The sequence below is a fragment of the Symphalangus syndactylus genome, chromosome 12 (assembly GCF_028878055.3).
Source record: "Symphalangus syndactylus isolate Jambi chromosome 12, NHGRI_mSymSyn1-v2.1_pri, whole genome shotgun sequence".
Classification (NCBI taxonomy): domain Eukaryota; kingdom Metazoa; phylum Chordata; class Mammalia; order Primates; family Hylobatidae; genus Symphalangus; species Symphalangus syndactylus.
Window position 1 is genome coordinate 63,541,769 of NC_072441.2, and position 26,238 is coordinate 63,568,006.

General features: G+C 37.9%; 1 protein-coding gene and 1 long non-coding RNA gene across 12 annotated transcripts in view; one reads left to right on the plus strand and one right to left on the minus strand.

Annotated features, from left to right (window-relative positions):
- CD53 (CD53 molecule) overlaps nucleotides 1–1,682 on the plus strand; it is a 54,789-nt gene extending 53,107 nt beyond the window's left edge. For all 11 annotated transcript variants that reach the window (XM_063624628.1, XM_063624629.1, XM_063624626.1 and 8 more), the window contains one exon: nucleotides 883–1,682. In XM_063624628.1, the coding sequence (XP_063480698.1) occupies nucleotides 883–954 (72 nt within the window). In that variant the 3' untranslated portion in view covers nucleotides 955–1,682. The remainder of the gene's footprint in view (nucleotides 1–882) is intronic.
- The window catches only part of LOC134733830 (uncharacterized), a 52,815-nt gene that overhangs the window by 21,913 nt on the left and 4,664 nt on the right, over nucleotides 1–26,238 (minus strand). The window lies entirely within an intron of this gene.

A 26,238-nucleotide genomic window follows, 5' to 3' on the forward strand; every position in this document is an offset into this window, starting at 1 on the left:
GCACCTGTAGTCCCAGCTACTCAAGAGGCTGAGGCAGGAGAATGGCGTGAACCCGGGAGGCAGAGCTTGCAGTGAGTCGAGATCGCACCACTGCACTCCGGCCTGGGTGACAAAGTGAGACTCCGTCTCCAAAAAATAAGAAAAGAAAAAAAAAAAAGAACATCTCTCTGGTCAATTCATTCCTCAGAGATATGAGTGATTCACATGATTCACAGTCAAACAAAAAGCCACCAACCAGAATCCCACTTTGATCCCTCCACAGCTGGTCTGAAAAATACGAATTAATAAAGCATTTCATTTGAAAACCTGATCTTGCATGTTAAGGGGCTGATGATGAAAATTGCAGTCAATTTCCTCTTTGTTTCTGTGCTTAGTTTGACAAGTGATGGGTGAATTGAGGGTAGTTTTCTGTCCTTTTTAATAAAAAAGGACAAAAATAATGTGATCTTTCTAACATTTTTCTACCCAAGTGTTGGGTATATCATAGATTAGTTAAAACTCAACCAGGAAGCTCAGAGAAAATGATTTTTCTCTGTTTGGAAACAAAGGAGGCACAGAGCATGGATAGAGATAACTCATTGCACAGTGTTCAGTGAGCAGAATATGACCATCCTAGCAGCAGGGCTTCTGTGACTTCCTCAGAAGATAAAACATGCTCCAGTACTTTACAGCCTGTTATCTTGTCATCACTGACCCTGTTTCTCTCCCTACTGCTATTCTTTAACTAAAGGAAAGAGCTCCTGAGAGAGACTTGAAAGTAATGGTTGGAAGGGTGGTTTCAGTGTAATGGATACATTCTTTTTCTCAGAGGCCAGTCCCAGGCATTGTGAAAGAAATGGCTTTTCTTATGAAGACTTCAAATTTTCCCAACTCTTTTCACAGGTGTTGGGGATGTCCTTTGCACTGACCCTGAACTGCCAGATTGATAAAACCAGCCAGACCATAGGGCTATGATCTGCAGTTGTCCTGTGGTGAAGAGACTTGTTTCATCTCTGGAAATGCAAAACCATTTATAGCATGAAGCCCTACATGATCACTGCGGGATGATCCTCCTCCCATCCTTTCCCTTTTTAGGTCCCTGTCTTATACAACCAGAGAAGTGGGTGTTGGCCAGGCACATCCCATCTCAGGCAGCAAGACAATCTTTCACTCACTGAGGGCAGCAGCCATGCCTCTCAAAGTGGTGAAACTAGTATCTGAGCATCTTTTAGACAAGAGAGGCAAAGAGAAACTGGATCTAATGGCCCAAGATCAAAGTGTGAACCAAGGATATGAATTTTTGCATCTTCCCATTGTCGAATTAGTCTCCAGCCTCTAAATAATGCCCAGTCTTCTCCCCAAAGTCAAGCAAGAGACTAGTTGAAGGGAGTTCTGGGGCCAGGCTCACTGGACCATTGTCACAACCCTCTGTTTCTCTTTGACTAAGAGCCCTGGCTACAGGAATTACACAGTTCTCTTTCTCCAAAGGGCAAGATCTCATTTCAATTTCTTTATTAGAGGGCCTTATTGATGTGTTCTAAGTCTTTCCAGAAAAAAACTATCCAGTGATATATATCCTGACTTCAACCAGTCACTTAGGCTGATAATCACAGTAAGAAGACTTCTGGTGTTATCTCTCTATCAGATAAGATTTTGTTAATGTACTAATTTACTCTTCAATAAATAAAAGTTTATTATCTCAATCACAACATTCCTATATATCAAACACTCCTTCCATGACCCAGCCTGATTACCCTGATTTGTGCACCAAACCAGGTGTATTAATTGTCTACTGCTGCATAAAATATTACTCCAAAATTTAGTGGCTGAGGACAACAAACATTTATTATCTCATGGTGTTTGTGGGTCAGGAATCTAGGAGCAGCTTAGCTGGGTGATTCTGGTTCACAGTCTCTCATGTAACTGCAATCAACATGTCAGCCTGGGCTGCAGTAACCTTAAGGCTCAACTGAAAGGATCTACTTTCAAGCTCTCTCACCTGGCTGTTGGCAAGCCTCAGATCTTTGCCACTTGTGCCTTTCCACAGGGCTTCCTTATGACATGGAAGCTGGCTTCCCCCCATTTAAAGACATCCAAGAAAGAGCATGAGATTCGGCACCCAAAACAGAAGCCACAGTTTGTTGTTTTTGTTGTTGTTGTTTTGAGATGGAGACTCACTTTGTCACATAGGCTGGAGTGCAGTGGCACAGTCTCGGCTCACTGCAACCTCCACCTCCCAAGTTCAAGTGATTCTCCTGCTTCAGCCTCCTGACTGGGACCACAGGTGTGTGCCACCATGCCTGACTAATTTTTTTTGTATTTTTAGTAGAGATGGGGTTTCACCATGTTGGCCAGGCTGGTCTTGAACTCCTGACCTCTGGTGATCCACCCGCTTCAGCCTCCCAAAGTGTTGGGATTACAGGTGTGAGCCACGCCACAGTTTTTTTTATAACCTCAGATGTGCCACCACATCAGTTCTGCCATACACTGTTTTTAAAAAGTGAGTTGAATTGTTCAGCTCACACTCAAAAAAACAACAAAAAAAAAGAGATTATAGACAAGGGTGTAAATCTGTAGCGGATAGAGATCACTGGAGGTCATCTAAGAGGTTGCCAACCCCACCATATTTGTTTGGTCAAAAAAAGAAGCTAAATTGAATTGTCTATAAGCTAAATTTAATTATCTACGTATAACCACACTTTGTAAGGCAGAAAATAAGACCATATCTAATAGGGAGCCAAATGTAGAGAAGTCAGAGAAAGGAATAGAGAAAAACTGGTTTCTGTTCTTGAAGTTTTATGTATCATCTCCCCTCTCCCTTTAAAAAAATTAGTATTTCAGTGGTAGTCTGTAGAAAAACCTACAACTTTTGCATTTTCCTGAGACAAAGAAGTAGCAGAGGAGACATTCTCTCTCTCTCTGTTTTTTTTTTGTTTGTTTTTTGTTTTTGTTTGTTTGTTTGTTTTTTTCTGAGACAGAGTTTTGCTCCTGTTGCCCAGGCTGGAGTACACTGGTACAACCTTGGCTTACTGCAACCTCCACCTCCTGGGTTCAAGTGATTCTCCTGCCTCAGCCTCCTAAGTAGGTGAGATTACAAGCACATGCCACCACGCCTGGCTAATTTTTGTATTTTTAGTAGAGATGGGGTTTCAGCATGTTGGTCAGGCTGGTCCCGAACTCCTGACCTTGTGATCTGCCCACCTTGTCTTCCCAAAGTGCTGGGATTACAGATGTGAGCCACCTCGCACCCTGCCTTTTTTTTTTATTTATTTACTTTTTTTTTTTTATTTTTTTAGATGGAGTCTCACTCTGTCGCCAGGCTGGAGGGCAGAGATCTGATCTTGGCTCACTGTACCCTCCGCCTCCCTAGTTGAAGCAATTCTCCTGCCTCAGCCTCCCGAGTAGCTGGGATAACAGGTGCACACCACCACGCCTGGCTAATCTTTATATTTTTACTAGAAGAAGCGTTTCACCATGTTGGCCAGGCTGGTCTCAAGCTCCTGACCTCAGATGATCCACCTGCCTTGGCCTCCCAAAGTGCTGGGATTATAGGCGTGAGGCACCGTCCCTGGTGAGACATTGTCTTGAGTATCACAAGTTTCAAAAGTATCTCACATTAAATATGCACAAAGTGAAACTTATCATTCTATCTTCCAAATCTGCTTCTCTTCTTTGTTCCCCATATTAGTGAGTGATAACATCACCCACCTAGTTTTCCTAGCCAGAAGCCTAGGCTTTGTCTTTAACTCTAGCCTGTCCTTTACTCCCAAAAACAAGTCACAGTCTGAAGCTCTGAGGATTCACCCACCAAGTATCACCAAATTCATTAATTCTCCCTATTTCATTAACTTGCCTGTATTCCTTCAATAGTCTACTATCTGCTCTTCTAGTATTCACCATTGGCCCTTATCTACACTATTCTGCATATAGCAGCCAAAGTAATATTTCTAAAACATAAATGTAATAATGACACTTGTATGCTTGAAACTCTTCAATGACTCTGTTGTTCTTAGGATAAAGTCTAGATTTTTTATTTATTATAGCTGTCAAGCCCTACATGAGATGGCCCACTCTTAGCTCTCCAGCCTTCCTCTTGCCATTCTCATTTTGATTTACTCACCAAAAGAATACAGCACATAGTGCATCTTAAAAGAAGCATGCTTAGATTTACATTTTAAACGGGTATATGTAAACCTTTCATAATAAGGCTTTGTGGAACAAAGGCAAGAAACATCCCTTAATAGCATGCTCCCACTTGCTTACAGTGATCAAATCAAACTAAATCAATCACTAAAAAAATAAAAAAGACAAAAAGAAATACAGACAGAAAGGAAGAAAGAAGAAAGAAAGAATTCTAAAGAATAAATTTCAGGCATTAAAAAAAATGATCTCGGAACGTCTGAAATACAAGAAGGATCAAAGAGAAGAGGTAAATATGTGGAAAATATAAATGACCACTGATTTTATAAAAGTTATAACAATGTGTTCCTTGAATTATAAACAAAAGATAGAAGGTATAGCGAGATAGTGGAATAGAATACCAGTTTCCCCTCCCCACCCAAGGACACCATTTAACAACTATCTAACACAAAAAAACACCTTCGTAAGAACCAAAAATTAGGTGCGTCCTCATAAGACCTACTGCTAAGTTTGTATCACTGAAAGTCATGCTGGAGAGGTGAGTAAAACAGTTTTGAATCTCTAATGGCACCGTGGCAGCAGCAGCATGATGCAGAGAGTGTCTCTGGGTGCCGGGGGAGGGAGAACACAGCAATTGTGTGGCACTGAACTCAGTGCCATCCCGTTAGAGCAGAAAGGAAACTGGACCAAATTCTGCTGGTGCCTGCCCATGGAGGGAGCATTTAAGTCAGCCCTAACCAGAGGGGAATCGCCAATCCCAATTGTCAAAACTTGAATTCCTGCAAACCTCATCACCAACAGCTACAGTGCTATGTGTTTCTAAGTAAACTTGGAAGGCAGTCTAGGCCATAAGGATTGCAAATCTTAGGTAAGTCCTAGCGTTGAACCAGGCCCAGAGACAGTGGACTGGGAGGGGCATGTGACCTACTAAGACACCGGCTGGGGTGGCTAAGAGAGTGCTGGCATCACCCTTCCCCTAACCCCAGGATGCACAGCTCACAGCTTCAAAAGAGACACCTTCCTTCTGCTTAAGGAGTTGGGAGGGAAGAGAGAGGAGGACTTGTTTTGCATCTTGGATACCAGGTCAGCCACAGCAGATAGGACACCAGTCAGAGTTGTAAGGTCCCTGTTTCAGGCCCTAGCTCTTGGATAGCATTTCTAGACAACCTCTGGGCCAGAAGGGACTCCATTGCCTTGAAGGGAAGAACCCAGTCCTGGCAACATTCATCACCTGCTAAGTGAAAAGCCCTCAGGCTCTGAATAACCAGCAGTGAAACCAAGTTACTATGTCAAGGGCTTTGGGTCACCCTCTGAGACTTGCTTGCTTCAGGTGAGATTCAGCACATTGCTAGCTGTGGTGGCTATTGGCTGAAACTCCTTCTACTTGCGAAAAGCGGAGGGAAAAGTAAAGGAGACTTTGTCTTGCACCTTAAGTACCAGCATGGCCACAGGGAAATAGAGCAACAAGTAGGCTCCTGAGGTCCCTGATTCCAGGACTCAACTCTTGAACCGCATCTCTGGACCTGCCCTGGGCCAGAAGGGAGCCCAATGCCCCGAAGGGTGAGTCCCAAGACAGGCAGCATTCACCACAAGCTGACTTATGAGTACTTGGACCTTAAAGGAACATCAGCAGTAGTCTGGCAGTACTCCCTATGGCTTGTGGTGGTAGTGGCTACAGGGTGAGGCTCCTCTGCCTTTGGAAAGGGGAGGGAAGAGTGGGGAAGACTGAGTCTTATGGTTTGAATGCCAGCTCAGCCACAGTACAATAGAATATCAGCTAGAGATCTAAGGTTTTCCACCCTAGTCCCTGACTCCCAGACAGCACCTCTGGAACCACCCAGGGTCTAGAGGGACTTGGCACTCTGAAGAGAAGGACGCAGGCCTGGTTGGCTTTGCCATCTGCTGATTGTAGAGCCCCAGGGCGTTAAGTGAACATAGGCAGTAGTCAGGGAGTGGTTACAGCAGGCCTTGGGCGAGACTCAGTGCTGTGCTGGCTTGAGGTATGACCCAGCACAGTCATAGTGGTGGTGGCCACAGGCGTGCTTGTGTCACTCCATCCCCAGGTTTAGATGGCTCAGAACAGAAAGAGAGAGAGAATCCCTTAGTTTAGGAGAAAGTGAGGGAAGAGAACAAGATTCTATGCCTGGTAATTCAGGGAATTCTCCCAGATTTTATCCAAGACCATCAAAGTAGTACTTCTATGAGTCCATAAGAACCACAGTATTACTGAGCTTGGGGTGCCCTTAAAGCAGATACAGCTTAGATTACAACACTCAAGTCCTTCTGAATATCTGAAAAGCCTTCCCAAAAAGGACAAGTACAAACAAGCCCAGACAGTAAAGACAATAATAAATACCTAACTCTTCTATGCTCAGACACTAAAGGACATCTATTAGAATCAACACCATCCAGGAAAACACGACCTCACCAAAAAAACTAAAGAAGGCACCAGGGGCTAATCCTGTGGAAACAGAGATATGCAAGCTTTCAGACAGAATTCAGAATAGCTGTTTTCAGGAAACACAAATTCAGGGTAACACAGAGAAGGAATTAGGAATTCTATCAGATAAATTTAATGAAGAGATTAAAATAATTAAAAAGAATCAAACAAATTCTGGAGCTGAAAAATGCAACTGGCATATTAAAGAATGCATCAGAATCTTTTAGTAGCAGAATTGATCAGGAAGAAGAAAGAATTAGTGACCTTGAAGACAGGCTATTTGAAAATACAGTCATAGGAGATTTAAAAAAAGAATAAAAACAATGAAGTATGTCTGCAGGATCTAGAAAATAACCTCAGAAGGGCAAATTTAAGAGTTATTGGCCTTAAAGAGGAGGTAGAGAAAGAGATAGGAGTAGAAAGTTTATTCAAGGGGATAATATCAGAGAATTCCCCAAACCTAGAGAGAGATATCAATATCCAAGTATAAGAAGGTTATAGAGCACCAAGCTGACTTAATCCAAAAGAAGACTACCTCAAGGCATTTAATAATCAAACTCCCAAAGATCAAGGACAAAGAAAGGATTCTAAAAGCAGCAAGAGAAAAGAAACAAATAACATACAATGGAGCTCCAATACATCCGGTAGCAGACTTTTCAGTGGAAACCTTACAAGCCAAGAGAGAGTGGCATGACATATTTAAAGTGCCGAAGGAGAAAAACCTACCCTAGAATAGTATAACCAGCAAAAATATCCTCCAAAAATGAAGGCAAAATACTTTCCCAGACAAACAAAAGCTGAGGGATTTCATCGACACCAGATCTGTCCTACAAGAAATGCTAAAGGGAGTACTTCAATCAGAAAGAAAGGGATGTTAATAAGCAACAAGTAATCATATGAAGATACAAAGCTCACTGGTAATAGTAAGTACACAAAAAGACAGAGAATATTATAACACTGTAACTGTGGTATATAAACTACTCTCATCCTAAGTAGGAAGACTAAACAATGAAACCAATCAAAAATAATAACTATAATAACTTTAAAGACATAGACAGTACAATAAGATATAAATAAAACAACAAAAAAAGAGCAGAAGGATGAAGTTAAGGCATAGAGGTTTTATTAGTTTTCTTTTGCTTTTTTTAAATGCACACAGTGTTAAGTTGTTATCAGGTTAAAATAATGGGATATAAGATAGTATTTGCAAGTCTCATGCAAAAACGTATGATAGATACACAAGGAATAAAATGCAAGAAACTAAATCATATCATCAGAGAAAAATCTTCTTCACTAAAGGAAGACAAGAAGGAAAGAAAGAAGGAAGAGAAGACCACAAAACAACTAGATAAAATGTAAACATTTACAGATAAACTGTAAGAATTAATAAGAGATTTTGGCAATGTTCTTAGGTATAAAATCAATATACTAAAGCCAATTGTATTTCTACTTACCAGAAACATAAAATAAAAAAGAGACAACAGACATGGTGGCTCATGCCTATAATGCCAGCACTTTGAGAGGTTGAAGCAGAGGATTGCTTTAGGCCAGGCATTTGAAACCAGCCTAGTTAACATAGTGAGACCCCGTATCTACCAAAGAAAAATTAAAAGCCAAACGTGGTGGCTCATGCCTGTAGTCCCAGCTATTCAGGAAGGTGAGGCAGGAGGATCACTTGAGCCCAGAAGTTCAAGGCTGCAGTGAGCCATGATTACACCACTGCACTCCAGCCTGGGTGACAGGGTGAGATCCTGTCTCAAAAGAGAGAGAGAGAACATTTATGATCGCATCAAAAAATAAATAAATAAATCTGAAAAAGATGTACAAGACCTTTACACTGAAAATATTCTAATTTGATTGGAATTCTAAAGAAGAGAGCTATATCCTGAAGATGTATACCCACAGGAAACTATCATACTCACTAATAGGAAGACTGAATATTTTATATATGTCCATTCTTTCCAAATTGGGTTATAGATTCAATGCAGTCTCAAAGAAAATCCCAACAAATTTTTTTAATGGAACTTGAACAAGCTGATTCTAAAATTTACATTTAAATACAAAAGGTCAAAACAACTGAGATGCTCTTGAAGAAAAAACACCAAGTTGGAGAACTTACTTTAAAAATATTGATACATATTTTAAAGTTATTACAATAGTATGGAAATTATAACAGTTTATGTTGTTTCAGGGACAGGTTAAACAGACCAGTAGAATATATTAGAGTTCTTAAAGAGGCCCCACGCTGAGAAGTACAAAAGAACTCTCAGCATATTAACAACTCAGTCCAAACCCCTGCACTAAGAGACCTGACCATACTCTAGCATGGCTTCTAGCAGCCTAAGGTCGTGTCTTGAAAAACAGCCAAATCCCCCTTTTGAGCTTTAAAAAAGCTCAAAAATGATGGGATAATTTCCTGTTTGTTCCAGCCAAAACCTGGTGATAGGTAAGTAGATCCCTGAACCTCCTCTTAAAGCACTGACTTTAGAAGGCTTTCAATTATATATTTTTTGCTACCCTTTGAGACGTAAATGTTCTACCAGAATTTTCTTCTCAGAAATTTTAGAAATGCAAACATTAAGGGAGACAACTAACTGTCAGTCTCTGTGGGAGGATAAGGACTTAATTTTGGTGGGCATCTTGCTCCAACTTCCACCATTGCCTCCTGTGATTAAGATTTGAGGCAGGCGCGGTGGCTCACGCCTATAATCCCAGCACTTTGGGAGGCTGAGGTCAGGAGTTCAAGACCAGCCTGGCCAAGATGGTGAAACCCCCTGTCTACTAAAAATACAAAAAAAATTAGCTGGGCTTGGTGGTACACACCTGTAATCCCAGCTACTCAGGAGGCTGAAGCAGAGAATTGCTTGAATCCGGGATGCAGAGGTTGCAGTGAGCCGAGATTGCACCACTGCACTCCAGCCTGGGTGACAGAGTGAAACTCCATCTTAAAAAAAAAAAAAAAAAAAGGTTTTGAGAAGTTTGCTTGTTTTCCAGTTAAGTGCCAATTAGTAAACCCAGATGGCCTACTCACACACACCAACCCACTTTAACATCCTTCAGCACCTTACCATTAGCATACTGTAGATGTTAAAAAATCTCTTGCCTTTTGTTTCAACAGAGTTGAACTCAGATGACACGTGGTTCTCTCCCCTATTGCAATAGTTATTACTGAATACAATTTGCCTTTACTGCTTTAACTAGTGCCTAACTTGTTTATATTTCAAAATGCTAATATGATGCTTGATTTATATCACGGTGACCTTTCAGAGAGATGATAAAAGAAAGGTCTTTTCAACAAATGTTCCTGGGAAAACAGAAATTCTATATAAAAAGAACAAGTTTTTGATTCCTATCTTACATCACAACAATTCATAAATCAATTTCAAGCGAATTAAATATTTAGATGTAAAAGACAAATATAGAAAGTTTTGGGGAGTCTGGGCATGATGGTGAAGAATATAAAAGCAAAAAGCCCCATTCAGAAGACAATAACTTTAAAGATTAAAGGAACATCAGCTCACACAGGTGAGAAAGTGCGAGTGCAATAACTCCAGCAACTCTAAAAGCAAGAGTGTCTTTATACCTCCAAATGATCACACTAGCTCCCCAGCCATGGTTCTCAACCAGACTGAAATGACTGAAATAACATAGAATTCAGAATCTCGATGTCAAGGAAGCTCATTGAGATACAGAAGGTTGAAACTCAATCCATAGAAAACAGTAAAATGGTTCAAGAGTTGAGAGATGACATATTCATTTTAAGAGGGAACCAAACTGAACTTCTGAAATGAAAAATTAGCACAGGAACTTCATAATGTAATTGGAAGCATCAATATCAGAATAGACCAAGCTAAGGAAAGAATCTCAGAACTCAAAGAATCTCAGAACTCAAAGACCATTCTTTTGAATTAATACAGGCAGATAAAAATAAAGAAAAATAATTTTAAGAAAATAAACAAAACCTCTAAGAAATTTGGAATTATGTAAAAGAGACCAAACTCATTGGATTCTTGAAAGAGATTGAGAGAGAGCAAGTAATTTTGGAAACATATTTAAGGATATTGTCCGTGAAAATTTTCCCAACATCTCTAGAGACATCAACGCACAAGTTCAGGAAATTCAGAGAATCCCTGTAAGATATTATGCAAGATGACCATCCCCAAGCCACACTGTCATCAGATTCTCCAAAGTCAATGTGAAAGAAAAAATCTCAAAGGCAGCTAGAGAGAAGGGGCAGGTCATGTACAAGGGCTAACAGTGGACCTCTGAGCAGAAACCTTACAGGCCAGAAGAGGTTGGGGGCCTATATTCAGCATCATTAAAGAAAAAAAAAATCCAACCAAGAACTTCATATCTAGCCAAACTAAGCTTCATAAGCAAATGAGAAATAAAATCCATTTCAGGCAAGCAAATGCTAAGAAAATTTATTACCACCAGACCTGCCTTACAAGAGGTCCTTAAGGGAGAGCTAAACATGGAAATGAAAGCCTAATACCTGTCACCACAAAAACACACTTAAATACATAGAGCTTACTGCCATTATAAAGGAACTATACAATCAAGTCTACATAACAACCAGCCAACAACATAATGGCAGAATAAAATTCTCACATATTAATATTAACTTTGAATGTAAATGGGCTAAACACCCTACTTAAAAGACACAGAGTGGCAAGTTGAATAAAGAAGCAAGACCCAACTCTATACTGTCCTCAAGAGATTCATCTCACACGCAATGACACATATAGGCTCAAAGTAAAGGGATGGAGACCTATCAAGCAAACAGAAAACAAAAAAGGGCAGGGGTAGCTTTTTTTTTTTTTTTTGAGACGGAGTTTCGCTCTTGTTGCCTAGGCTGGAGTGCAGTGGCGCGATCTCGGCTTACCGCAACCTCTGCCTCCCGAGTTCAAGCGATTCTTCTGCCTCAGTCTCCCGAGTAGCTGGGATTACAGGCATGCATCACCACGCCTGGCTAATTTTTGTATTTTTAATAGTGACGGGGTTTCTCCATGTTGGTCAGGCTGGTCTTGAACTCCTGACCTCAGGTGATCCACCCACCTCTGCCTCCCAAAGTGCTGGGATTACAGGCATGAGCCACTGCGCCCAGCTGGGGTAGCTATTCTTATATCAGACAAAACAGACTTTAAGCCAACAACAATCAAAAAGGACATTATATAATGATAAAGGGTTCAATTCAACAAGAAGACTTAACTATCCTAAATATACATACACCCAACATTGGAGCATCTAGATTAATTAAGCATGTTCTTAGAGACCTACCAAGAGACTTAGATAACCACACAATATTGGTGGGAGACTTCAGCACTCCACTGACAGTTCCACAGATCATCAACGCAGAAAACTAACAGAGATATCTAGAATCTAAACTTGACACTTGAAAAAAACAGACCTAACAGACATCGACAGAATGCTCCATCTGAAAACAGAATATTCATTCTTCTCATCTACACATGGCACATATTCTGAGATCAGCCACACATTCTGCCTTAAAGCAATTCTCAAAAAAAAAAAAAAAAAAATTCCCTGGGGCGGACACAGTGGCTCACGCCTGTAATCCCAGCACTTTGGGAGGCTGAGGTGGGTGGATCACCTGAGGTCAGGAGTTCAAGACCAGGCTGGCCAACATGGTGAAACCCCGTCTCCACTAAAAATACAAAACAATTAGCTGGGCATGGCAGCACAGGCTTGTAATCCCAGCTACTTGGGAGGCTGAGGCAGGAGAATCGCTTGAACCCAGGAGGCAGAGGTTGGAGTGAGCTGAGATCGTGCCATCGCACTCCAGCCTGGGCAACAGAGTGAGACTCTGTCTCAAAAAAAGCAAAACAAAACAAAACAAACCTGAAAATCATACCAACCACGCTCTCTAAGACCACAGTGCAATAAAAATAGAAATAAATACCAAGATGATTTCTTGAAACCACATAATTACATGAAAATTAAACAAACTGCTCCTAATGACTTTTGGGGTAAAGAATCAAATTAAGGCAAAAATTGGAAAAGTTCTTTGAAATGAATGAAAACAAAGATACAACATACTAGAATCTCTGGGACACAGCTAAAGCAGTGTTAAGGGGAAAGTTTATAGTGTTAAATACCTACATCAAGATGTTAGAAAAGTCTCAAATTAACAGCCTAAGAGCACACCTAGAGAAACTGAAAAATAAGAACAAACCAACTCCAAAACTAGCAAAAGGAAAGCAATAACCAAAATCACAGCTGAGGTAAATGAAATTGAGATGTGAAAATTCACACAAAATATCAATGAAGGCAAGAGTTGCTCCATCAAAAGAATAAACAAGAACAATAGCTCACTATAGATTAATAAATGAGAACAAGAAGATACAAATAAACACAATAAGAAATGACAAAGGTTACGCTACCCTCAACCCCCCAGGGAAACAAAAAACCTGGAGACTATTATGAACACTTCTATGCACACAAACTGGAAATCCTAGAAGAAATGGATGAATTCTTAGAAGCATACAACCTCCCAAGACTGAAGTAGGAAGAAACAGAAATCCTGAACAGATCAATTAATGAGTTTCAAAATTGAATGAGTTATTTTTTTAAAATCCCTATCAACCAGAAAAACCCTGGACTAGATAGATTCACAGCTGAATTCTTCCAGATATATAAAGAAGAGGTGGTACCAATTCTACTAAAATTACTCAAAAATATTGAGGAGGAGGGGCTTTTTCCTAACTCATTCTACAAGGCCAGCATCATTCTCATACTAAAATCTGGCAAAGATAGAAAGAAAAAAGAAAACTTAAGGCCGATATACCTGATGAACACAAACACAAAATCCTCAACAAAATACGAGCAAATTGAATCCAGCAGCAAATCAAAAAGGTAATCTACCAAACAATCAAGTAGGCTTTATCCCTGGGATAAAAGGTTTGGTTTAACATATACGAATCAATAAATGTGATTCATCACATAAACAGAACTAAAAACAAAAACCACATGATCATCTCAAGAAATGCAGAAAAGGCTTTGGATAAAAATTAACACCCCTTCATATTAAAAGCCCTCAAAAAACTAGGCAATGAGAGAATGTACCTTAAAATACTAAGACCTGTCTATGACAAACCCACAGCCAATATCATACTAATGGGCAAAAACTGGAAGCATTCCCCTTGAGAACCAGCACAAGACAAGGATGCCCACTCTTACCACTCCTATTCAACATAGTACTGGAATTCCATCCAGAGCAATCAGGCAAGAGAAAGAAATAAAACACACCCAACAGGAAAAGAACAAGTCAAACTATCTCTTTTCATAGACAATATAATTCTATACCTAGAAAAATTCATAGTCTCTGCCCAAAGGCTCCTAGAATTGGTAAACAAGTAAAGTTTTAGGATACAAAACCAATGTACAAATATCAGTAGCATTTCTTTTTTTTCTTTCTTTCCTTTACTTACTTATTTTTTTTTAGACTGAGTCTGGCTCTATCGCCCAGACTGGAGTGCAGTGGCATGATCTTGGCTCACTGCATCCTCCACCTACTGGGTTCAAGCGATTCTCATGCTTCAGCCTCCCAAGTAGTTGGGATTACAGGCATGCGCCACCACATGTGGCTAATTTTTGTATTTTTAGTAGAGATGGGGTTTCACCATGTTGGCCAGGCTGGTCTAAAACTCCTGACCTCAGGTGATCCACTTGCCTCAGCCTCCCGAAGGGCTGGGATTACAGGTGTGAGCCACTGCACCCGGCCAGTAGCATTTCAATACCCCAATGATGTCCAAGCTGAGATCCAAATCAAGAATGTAATCCCATTCATGATAGCCACAAAAATAATAAAATATTTAGGAATTCAGCTAACCAGGGAGGTGAAAGATTTCTACAAAAAGAATTACAAAACACTGCTGAAAGAAATCAGAGACCACACAAACAAATGCAAAAAACATTCCATGCTCATAGATAGGAACAATCAATATTGTTAAAATGGCCATACTGCCCAAAGCAATTTGTAGATTAGTGCTATTTCTATCAAACTACCAATGTCATTTCTCACAGAATTAGAAAATGCTATTCCAAAATTCACATGGATCTAGAAAAGAGCCCAAATAGTCAAAGCAATCATAAGCAAAAAGAACAAAGCTGGAGGCATCACACTATCTGACTTAAAACCATACTGCAACACTACAGTAACCAAAACAGTATGATACTGGTACAAACACAGACACATAGACTAATGAAACAGAATAGAGAATCCAGAAATAAAGCAACACATCTACAACCATCTGATTTTTGAAAATAACAAGCAATGGGGAAAGGACTCCCTATTAAACAAATGATGCTGGAATAACTGGCTAGCCATATACACAAGACTGAAACTGGACCTCTTTCTTTCACCATATACAATAATCAAATCAAGATAAATTAAAGACTTAAATGTGAGACGTAAAACTATAATTAAAACCCTAGAAGAAAATCTGGGACATAGGTCTTGGCAAAGATTTCATGATAAAGTCCCCAGAAGCAATTGAAACAAAACCAAAAATAGACATTTGGGACCTAATTAAACGAAAGTACCTGTGCACAGCAAGAGAAACTATCAATCTACAGAATGAGAGAAAACATTTGCCAACTATGCATCTGACAAAAGTTTATTATTCAGAATTTATAAGGAACTTAACAAGGAAAAAACAACCCCATTAAAAATGGACAAAGTACATGGTCAGACACTTCTCAAAAGAAGCCATACATGTGGCCAACAACCATATGAAAAATGCTCAACATCACTTATCATTAGAGAAATGCAAATCAAAAAGATACCATCTCACACCAGTCAGAATGGCTATTATTAAAACGTCAAAAAATAACAGATGTTGGTGAAGTTGTAGAGAAAAGGGAACACTTAGACACTGCTGGTGAGAATGTACATTAGTTTAGCCACTGTGGAAAGCAGCTTACAGACTTCTCAAAATACTTAACACAGAAGTACCGTTCGACCCAGCAATCCTATTACTGGGTATATACCCAAGATAATATAAATTGTTCTACCAAAAAGACACACACACGTGTATGTTCATTGCACCACTATTCACAATAGCAAAGACATGGAATCAACCAGGATGCCCATCAACAGTGGACTAGATAAAGAAAATGTGGTACATATACACTATGGAATACAACACAACCATAAAAAAGAACAAAATTATGTTCTTTGCAGCGACATGGGTGCTTCTGGAGCCCATTATCCTAAGCAGACCTGCTTAGGATAATGCAGAAACAGAAAATAAAATATTGCATTTCTCACTTCTTTTATGGGAGCTAATCATTAAGTACACATGGACACAGAGAGGAACAACAGACACCATGGTTACTTGAGGGTGAAGGGTTACTTGAAGGAAGGTGAGGATCAAAAAAATACCTAATGAGTACTATGCTCACTCCCTGGGTGACAAAATTGTTTGTACATCAAACCCCAGCAACACACAATTTACCCATGTAACAAACCTGTGCACGTATCCCCTGAACCTAAAATAAAAGTTGAAAAAGAAAAAAAGGGACAACTCCTACAAATAATTGAGAAAAAGACAGATAATCCAAAAGGAAAAGTGGCAAAAGGCATGAAGAATTGATTCAAAGAAGAGGAAATCTAAATAGCTAATAAATATATAAAACTGATTAAACTCATCAGCCACTGGAATAATGCAAACAAAAACCACAATAAAATACTGATTAGATTGGGAGGCTGAGGTGGGTGGATCATCTGAGGTCAGGAGCTTGAGACCAGCCTGACCAGCGTGGTGAAACCCCGTCTCTACAAAAATCCTAAAATTATCTGGGTGTGGTGGCAGGCGCCGGTAATCCCACTTACTCAGGAGGCTGAGGCAGGAGAATCACTTGAACCCAGGAGGCGGAGGTTGCAGTGAGTCGAGATCACACAATTGCACTCCAGCTTGGGTGACACAGCCACAATCCATCTCAAAAAAAATACTGATTAGATTAGAAAATAAATAAAAGATCAGATATATAAATACTACAGATCTTACCAAGGATATGGAGCCTCAGGAAACCTGATTAACTGCTGGTGGAAACGTTTCATGGTACAACAGTGTTTCACAACAGTATGTCATTATATAGTAGAATTGAAGATATGACCCAACAATTCCATTCCTAAGTATATACTCAACATAAATGCATGTTTATGTGCACCAAAAAAAGTATAAGAATGTCAGTAGCAGCATTATTTTTAACTACTCATGACTAGAAATCATCCACATTATCATAAACTTACAATGGGCAAATAAATTATGGTACAGCCACATAAGGAATTATAGTACATAGTAAAAATAAGCTACAAATATTTCTAACAACATAGATGAATCCTACAAGTAAAATATTAAACAATAAAAAGGCTATAAAATAAATTTACTTATTATGTTCAAAAATGTACAAAACCATATTATTTAGGGATACCTTCACCAACAGCAAAAGCACAAAGTAAAGGAAGAAAGTCACTATCATAAAGTCAGAACAGTGACTATAACATGGAGGAGGAGAACAAGTGGTGATTGTGAAGGAATATGCAGGAAATTCTTGGGATGCCAGTAATGTTTCATTCTTGATCCGGGTGTTGTACACAAGGCCAGTGGTTTTTTTACCACTTGTTCAAATGCTATTTATATCTTATTCATTTTTTAGATATTATGTCACACAGGGTAAAAAATTAAAAAATAATAAAAGCTGTGAAAAGAAAAAGACAAATTAACTTTTAAAAAGCAACAGATTGTCTACTGTCTTCTCAACAGCTAATAGTAGATGACTGATTGACAACAGCACATCTTTGATAACTGTTGCCTATCTTTGATGTGGTAGGAGAAAATAAATGTCAATGTAACATTTTATACGTAGTGGAAAATATCTTTTAGCATGTATGTGAGATGTAGACTTTCAAAAAAACAAAAACTGAACGTGTTTATCAAGAGCAGGTAAAGGAATTTCCTTTACTCACTAAAAGAAATTCTAAAATATGTACTTTAGGCAGAAAGTGATCCCAGATGAAAAGTCTGAAACCAGAAAAAAATGAAGAGCCTGGTAAAACGATAAATATATAAATAATCTAAATATATTTTGACTTTATAAACAATGATAATAATATCTTGCAAAGTTAAGAGTATTGTAGACACAGGAAAGGTGGCAAATGAAGTTAAAGTGCTTAAATGTAATTTCATTGCTGGAAAGAAGATGAACATATTGATTAATTTTAGACTTGTAGGGTCGAATAACACATTACATCAACTAACATTAAATATGTGTCGTTACATGAACTAATCAGTAAATGCAGAGAAACAACATATAAAACTGAAAAATGATAAAAAGTAAAACCTAATTCAGTCAAAGTAATATAAAATGATACCAAAAAAGAAATATTGAAAAGATTGGAAAATAGAAAGCAATAAAAATAAGAAGAGTCAACATTAACATTTTAGTAATTATAAGTAATGTAAATATTCTAAAGGTACAAATAAAAAAGACAAAACTTGCCCCAAACTGTTTAAAAAATAAATTCCACTATATGCTGTTTATAAGAGATAGCTCTAAAACATAAAGATACTGAAATTGAAAGTGAATAGTTGGAAAAATATGTCTTGCAGGCACTAACTAAATAAAAGCCAGTGAAGCTGTATTAGATAGACCTCAAGGCACAGCATTTATAGAAATAAAGAGGGTCACTTTATAATGAGAAAATTGTCAACTCATAAGGAAAAAAATAAAACTTCAAATTTGTAAACTCCCGCTGTGACTTTGTCCAACTTGTCTAAACTAAATTATGTTTCCTGCTTAGGGTGTGCCACAAGACATATTTTCACATGAGATTTGGAGGATGATAGTGAAACTGCAGTCAGGTTTTTTTACACTAGCGAGTTCAGGGCAGAGTCACCATATTTGCTGACTCACCTTGTGGGTGTGGGCAGCAGCCAGTCCAGCAATTGTTTCCCCTTCTCCTGGATCCTCCTTCAGGTTCTCCTACTCCTGAGCCAGGGTTATGTTTAGCATCAGGACAAAGTTTCTCCTGCAGAACACCTACATTACCCATTATTGGAGCAGTGAGAACTGACAGGGGCTCGTGTGTCCTCATAGATTCCAACTTACATTAGTTGGTTCCTGCTTGTTGCCACTCTCTCCCAATTTACATCCATCTTTCCTTCTCAATTGCTTACCCTGCAGACTTCCAGCTCTACCATCAGACAGGAAGACAATGTCTTTTCAGAGGTTGTTTAACCAGCTCCCACAATTGTGTAAGTAAAATTTATGTAACAAATTATGTGTGTATTTGTATATTCAAGTGCACATTTGAAGAAACATTTGCAGAAAGTGACCACAATTAGGGGCATAGGGTAATTTGTACCACAATCTCTGTCTTCAACTCATGTATTTAAAATATTTACTCAAAGTTTATGATATGCCAGGAATTTGGATGCTTGACATATATCAAAGCACATAACAAAAATCCCTGCCCTTAAGGAGCTTATTTTTTTTTTTTTTTTTTTTTGAGAGCGGTCAATAGAAAAAAACAGCTGTAGTAAACAGTTAAACTCTACAGTATGTTATAAAGTTATATGTGCTATGGGAAAAATTAGATCAGCTAAGGGGTAATATAGGTAAGGGACTGGAATTAGTTTGAGATCTATAACTTGCAAAGGACAATATGAGAGAGGAAAATTATAGCACAATCTTATTCATAACATACAAATCCTAAACAAAATCCTAACAGAATTTGTCCAGCAACATATAAATGGTGTTTTATGCTCAAATAATTTTGTCTCAGAAATTAAATACATTAATTTTAAAAATCATTAAATATGATTTAATGCATTGATAGATTAAATATGTATGATTATCGTAATATATCAAAATGCACTGAATGAAATTTAAAATTAAAAACTTTTAACAAAATTATTTTAAAAATGGGCTTTCTTAAATTTATAAAAGGTATCTAAAAACACCTACCTCCCCTCCACTACACAAACATAAATACACACACATACAAAACCAAAAGAAATCCTAAACTCTGCAACAAACACCTTGCTTAATGATGAGGTGCTGAACAATTCCCTTTGAGACTGATGTCAAGATAAGATTGTGTGCTGTCACTAATACTCAGCATTGTCCTGAAGATCAGGACTGTGTAGTAAGACAGGAACAAAAAATAAGAATGGAAAGGGAGAGTAATAATACTGTTATTACTCACAGATGAAAATGATTTTATTTTATAGTTAATCCATTATTACTAATAGACAAAATATTTAAAAATGTATCACAGTTGATAAAGAAATATCAAATCCAAAGGTTAATTACACATTATGTATAAATGACAAAGAATTATAAAATGAAAGAAAAAAACTCAGGAGATTTAGTTTTCTGATAATTGTGATGAGGTTATTTGGATATACCATCTCACTGAAAATAATAGAAATGAGGGATAAAATATTTGTAAAATCACCTTAGAAGAACGGACAAGTTGAAGAGACAGTGAGAAAACTCCAAGGCCAATTTTATGAGAAAGACAGGCAAAACATCGGCACCCAAAAATGTATTGAGCATTTAGAGACCTCACACTCTTGGGCTTTGGTTCAGAGTCTTCATGGCACAGAAGTCAGAGGAAGAACTTCCCCAGGCGAGGAGTCTTACAGGAGATCTTCTCCACACATTACACTGGACACTAAAGAACTACACACTCAGATTAAGAGCCAACCAGAAGAAAAACCACTCCCTCCACCCAGTTGGAAGGAGTTTCTCTGCCAGGAAACAGAGCATAATAATTAGGGAATACAAAACTGGACATAAGAAGTGGGGGCCACGGCCTGGCCCTCCAGTTTACACCTGAGTTAGACATAGCTTAGGTCAGCCAAGAAATCTCTGGCTATACATTTACTTTGAGGTGGTTTCTTATGAGTGGTACCTACAAGTACCTGACAAAGTAAATGGCACAACATAGTGAAACTAGAAAACCAAAGTCAATGAGAAAAATCCTTAAAACATCTGTGATGGTTAACACTGAGTGCCAACTTGATTGGACTGAAGGATGCAAAGTATTGTTCCTGGGTATGTCTGTGAGGGTGTTGCCAAAGGAGATTAACACTTGAGTCACTGGGCTGGGGAAGGCAGACCCACCCTTAATCTGGTGGGCACAATCAATCTAATCAGCTACCAGCGAATATAAAGCCGGCAGAAAAACGCAAAAAGGTGTGACTGGCCTAGTCTTCCAGCCTGCATCTTTCTCCTGTGCTGGATGCTTCCTGCCCTCAAACATCGGACTCCTAGTTCTTCAGTTTTGAAGTTTGGACTGACTCTCTTGCTCCTCAAGCTTGCAGACAGCCTATTGTGGGACCTTGTGATTGTGTAAGTTAATACTTATTAAACTCCCCTTTATATCTATCTATCTATCCTATTAGTTCTCTCCCTCTAGGGAACCCTAACTAATACAACATCCAAACAGAAAAAAGATTATCTTCCAAAAAGTGGTAAATTGGCTAAACTTTTCTGGAGGCTAAAATCAGTAGTATGATAACTTCAAAGCTAAAGAAAAATAACTGCCAAATTAGGATTCTATGCTCAATTAAAATGTCTTTCAAAATGAAAATAATAAAAAGAGAATTAGAAGGCAAGCCACAGACTAGGAGAAAATATTTGCAGGCACATCAGACAAAGGGCTGTTATCCAAAATAACCCGAGAACTCTTAAAACTGAACAATAAGAAAATGAGCCACCTAATTAAAAAATAGGCAAATGATCTAAACAGGCATCTCATTGAAGAAGATATACAGATGACAAATAAACATATAAAAAGATGTTCAACATCATACGTCATTAGGAAATTGCAAACTAAGACAATGAGATATAATACATATCTATTAGAATGGCCAAAATCCAAAATGCAGACACCATCAAATGCTTGGAGGATGTGAAACAACCAGAAGTCTCTCATTCACTGGTGGCTGGTGGTAATGAAAAAGTACACCCACTTTGGAATATCGTCTTGCAAAACTGAACATGCTCTTACCACATGATCCAGCAATCATGCTCTCTTTGGTGTTTACCCAAAAGAATTGAAAACTTATGTTCATACAGAAACCTGCATATGGATGTTTATAACAACTTTATTAATAATTGCCAAAACTTGAGAGCAACTAAGACATACTTCAGTAGATGAATGGATGTACCACAGTTTTGTGGTACATCCAGACAACAGAATATTATTCAATGCTAAAAAAAATTACCAAGCTACAAAGAGACATGAAGGAACCCTAAATGCATGTTAGTAAGTGAAATAAGCCAATCTGAAGGCTACCTAATGTATGATTCCAGCTATAAGACATTCTGGAAAATGCAAAACAATGGTGACAATAAAAGGATCAGTAGTTACCAGGGGTTAGTGGGGAGGGAGAAATAAATAGGCAGAGAACAGAGGATTTTTTATGGCAGTGAAATTATTCCTTATAATACTACAATGGTAGATACGTGTCATTATAACATTTGTCAAAACCCATAGAACCTAAAACACCAAAAGTGAATCTTAAACTCTGGACTTAGCAGTGATAATGATGTGTTAGTGCAAATTCATTGACTGTAACAAATACACCACTATGATGGGGGCTGTCGATAGTGGAAGAAGCTGTACATGGGGTGGGGAAAAGGCATATATAGAAAATTTGTACTTTCCACTCCATTTTGCTGTGAACCTGAAACTGCTCTAATAAATAAAGTGTATTAATTTAAAAGGTTGAAGTGAAATAAAAACAATTTGAGACAAGTGGGAGAATTTATTACCAGCAAAATCTAGTTAGAAGAAATCCTAAAAGATATACTTCAGGCAAATAGAAAGTGGTCCTAGGGAGAACGTCTAAGATACAAGAATAAATGAAGAGAGGGAAAAAAGTGGGCAAGTATAAATGAACATGACTTTCTAAAAGCAGAATAATGTTTATGAAGTTTAAAATATACTTAAAAGGTCTACTCAAATTCCCAGACAATAACATTTGAATTATGAGGTGTGTATATGAAGTTCAAGTGTTCTAAAAGCTTTGTATCATCTGGTAGGTGAGTAAAGGTTTTAATTAAGTTAAGAATTTGGTAGTTAAGTGTTCATGTTTTCAATGCTTGGGTTACCAGTGAAAGTACAGAAATAGCATGAATAACTTCTAACCTAATAGGGAAAAAAATGAAATGATTAAAAAGGAATACATATTCAGTCAAAAATATCAAGAAAGGACTTTTCTGTTGGGACTAATAAACAATGAAAAATAAAATGGCAAATGTGAATCCAAATATTTCAATGGAAACACCAAATGTAAAACAATTAAAGGTCCAACTTTTTAAAAAATCATAAAATTGAATAAAAACAAAATTTAACTAATACAACACAAAAGCTTTATTAAAATCAGGCAAAATAATAGTTTAAGGAAAATAACATTATTATAAGTGAAGGACCACTTCAAGTCACCAAAATAATAGCAATTTAAAAAATTTTATATGTCAAATTACATAGTCTCAAAATTTATAAAGGCAATGACTGACAGAACCATAGAGAGAAATAGACAAGTAGATAATTACAGTGGGATATGTCTAGCAAACATTTTTTCAGTGATAGTGGTGTGGTTTAGGCGTGCCTCCTAAAGTTCATGTGTTGGAAACTTAAGACTCAAGACAACGGTAATGAGAGGTGGTACCTTTTTTATAAAAAGCTTTTATTTTAGTTTCAGGGGTATATGTGAAGGTTTAGTACACAAACTTGTGTTATGAGAGTTTGTTGTACAGATCATGTCATCACCCAGGTGTTAAGCCCAGTACTCAATATTATCTTGTCTGCTCCTCTCCCTCCTCCCACCCCACAACCTTATGTAGACCCCAGTGTCTGTTGTTCCTTTCTTTATGTTTATGAGGTGTCATCATTTAGCTCCCACTTATAAGTGAGAACATGTGGTATTTGGTTTTGAGTTCCTGTGTTAGTTTGCTAAGGAAAAGGATAAACCCCCTGCTCTATCCATGTTCTAGCAAAAGATATGATCTCGTTCTTTTTTATGGCTGCATAGTATTCTATGGTGTATATGTAGAGAGGTAGTACCTTTAAGAGATGATTAGGATTTGAGGGTTCTGCCCTCATGAATTGATTAATGCCATTATTGGGGAAGTGAAATCATTATTGTGGGAGTGGATTCCTTACAAAGGATGAGTTCAGCCTTCTTCCCTCTCTCATATCATGTGCCTTCTGCAATGTTATGATGCAGCAAGAAGGCCCTCACCACGTGTTGGGGCTTTGATCATGGACTTCCCAGCCTCCAGAACTGTGGGGAAATAGATTTCTGTTTTTAGAAATTACCTAGCTTCAGATATTCTGTTATAGCAGCACAAAACAAAAACAGGTAAATAGAATAAGTAGATGTAAAAAAATATCAGTAAAGATAGAGAAGATTTAGGAAACGTGATTAATAAAATTGTCCTAACAAACCCATATATAAAGTTATCCGTCCAATGTGAATAATACAAATTGTTTTCAAATAAACACACATTGTAGTTGTTTTCTATTGCTACTGTAACAAATTACCACAAATTTAGTGGCTTAAAACAACACAGATTTGTTCTTTCATAGTTCTGGATATCAGATGCCCAAAATAGGTTTTAAGAGGTTAAAGTCAAAGTCTCAGCATTTCTGTTCCTTCCGCATGCATTAAGGGAGAATCTATTCTTTGCCTGTTTCAGCTTCTAGAGGCTATGGCATTCCTTGGGTCTTGGCCACATCATTCCAGACTCTGCTTCCATCGTAACATTGCCTTATCTCCTCCATAGTCAAACCTCTCTTTCTCTTCCTCTTGTGATTACATTGGACCCACCTGGATAATCCAGGATAACTTCCACACCTCAAGAACTCTAACTTGGCCAGGTAAGGTGGCTCACACCTGTAATACCAGCATTTTTGGAGGCTGAGGCGGGCAGATTGTCTGAGGTCAGGAATTCCAGACCAGCGTGGCTAACATGATGAAACCTCATCTCTACTAAAAATATAAAAATTATCCGGGTGTGGTGGTGCACACCTGTAGCCCCAGCTACCCTGGAGGCTGAGGCAGGAGAATCTCTTCAACCCGGGAGGTGGAGGTTGCAGTGAGCCGAGATCGCACCACTGCACTCCAGCCTGCGAGACAGAGCAAGATTCCATCGCAAAAAAAAACAACAACAAAACTCTAACTTACCATATCAACAAAATTTCTTTTACCATGTAGGAAAAAATATTCATAGGTTCCAGATATTTGGACATCAACATCTTTGGGGAAGGGGCATTATTAGTCTACCACATAAATGAACATTTACCAAATTTTATCATGTGCAAGGGTCATAAATCAAGTCTCAAAAAAATAAAAAGATAAAAATCACATGAAAATGTTTTATCGTGATGCAATTTTGGTAGAAATCAATAACAAAAAGAATCAGAAAATCTTTATATATTTGAAAAATAAGAAATACACTCCTAAGTAGCCATGAATTAAAGAAATAAACAATGGCAATTAGAAAATGTTTAAACTAAAACTCAGAGAAAATACCATTGAGAGATAGTGGCTAAAAATTTTTCAGAACAGATAAAACGTAGGAGATGCAGTTAAACAAGTGCCAGAGTGACATTTGTTTTCTAAATTCATATATTAGAAGAGAAAAAAGAATGAATATTAAAGAGCTGAGCATTCACCTTAGGAAGTAAAAACAGAATGGCAAAAATAATCTGTAAGAAGTAGAACAAAATAAACATTAAAATTCATACAGGAATTAAAGACTTGTAACAACATGTAGAAGATAGGATCAATAAAACTAGAAACAGGTTCTTTCAAAAATATAGCAAAAATGAAAACTTCTGGTAAGATTGTTGTAGATAAAAAGGAAAAGTCACATTACAAATACAAAGAATGAAAAGGAGATATCACTAGAGATTCTCGAGACATTAAACAGAAATAAAAGTATTGTGAATAACTTTATGACAATACATTAAAAGTTAGTTGAACTGGAAAAATTCCTAGGAATATAATTTACCAAAAATATTTCAAGCAGAAAACATGACTAGTCCAATAGCCATTTACAAAATTGGATCAATAATCAAAAATATTATCATAAAGAAAATCTAGTCCCAAATGGTTTCTCTGGTGAGTTCTACAAAATATTAAAAAAGAAATTATTGTAATGTTTCTCAAAAAACTCCAGACTAAAAAAAAGAGAATACTCCCCAGGCTTATGTATTAGTCCGTTTTCATACTGCTATAAAGGAAAGAAGTTTAATTGACTCACAGTTCCACATGGTGGGAAGGCCTCAGGAAATTTACAATCATGGCAGAGGGCAAAGAGGAAGCAAGGTGCCTTCTTCGCAAGGTGGCATGAAGAAGTGCCAAGTGAAGGAGATAGAGCCCCTTATAAAACCATCAGATCTCGTGAGAACTCACTACTGTGAGAACTCACTATCATGAGAACAACATGGGGGAACTGCCCCCATGATTCAATTACCTCCACCTGGCCTCTTCTTTGATATGTGACAATTATGAGGATTATGGGGACTGCAATTCAAAATGAGATTTGGGTGGGGATACAAAGCCTAACTGTATCAGCTTAATACCAAAACTTAAAAAGAACATTATGAGAAAGAAAAATTATAGCCATTCTCA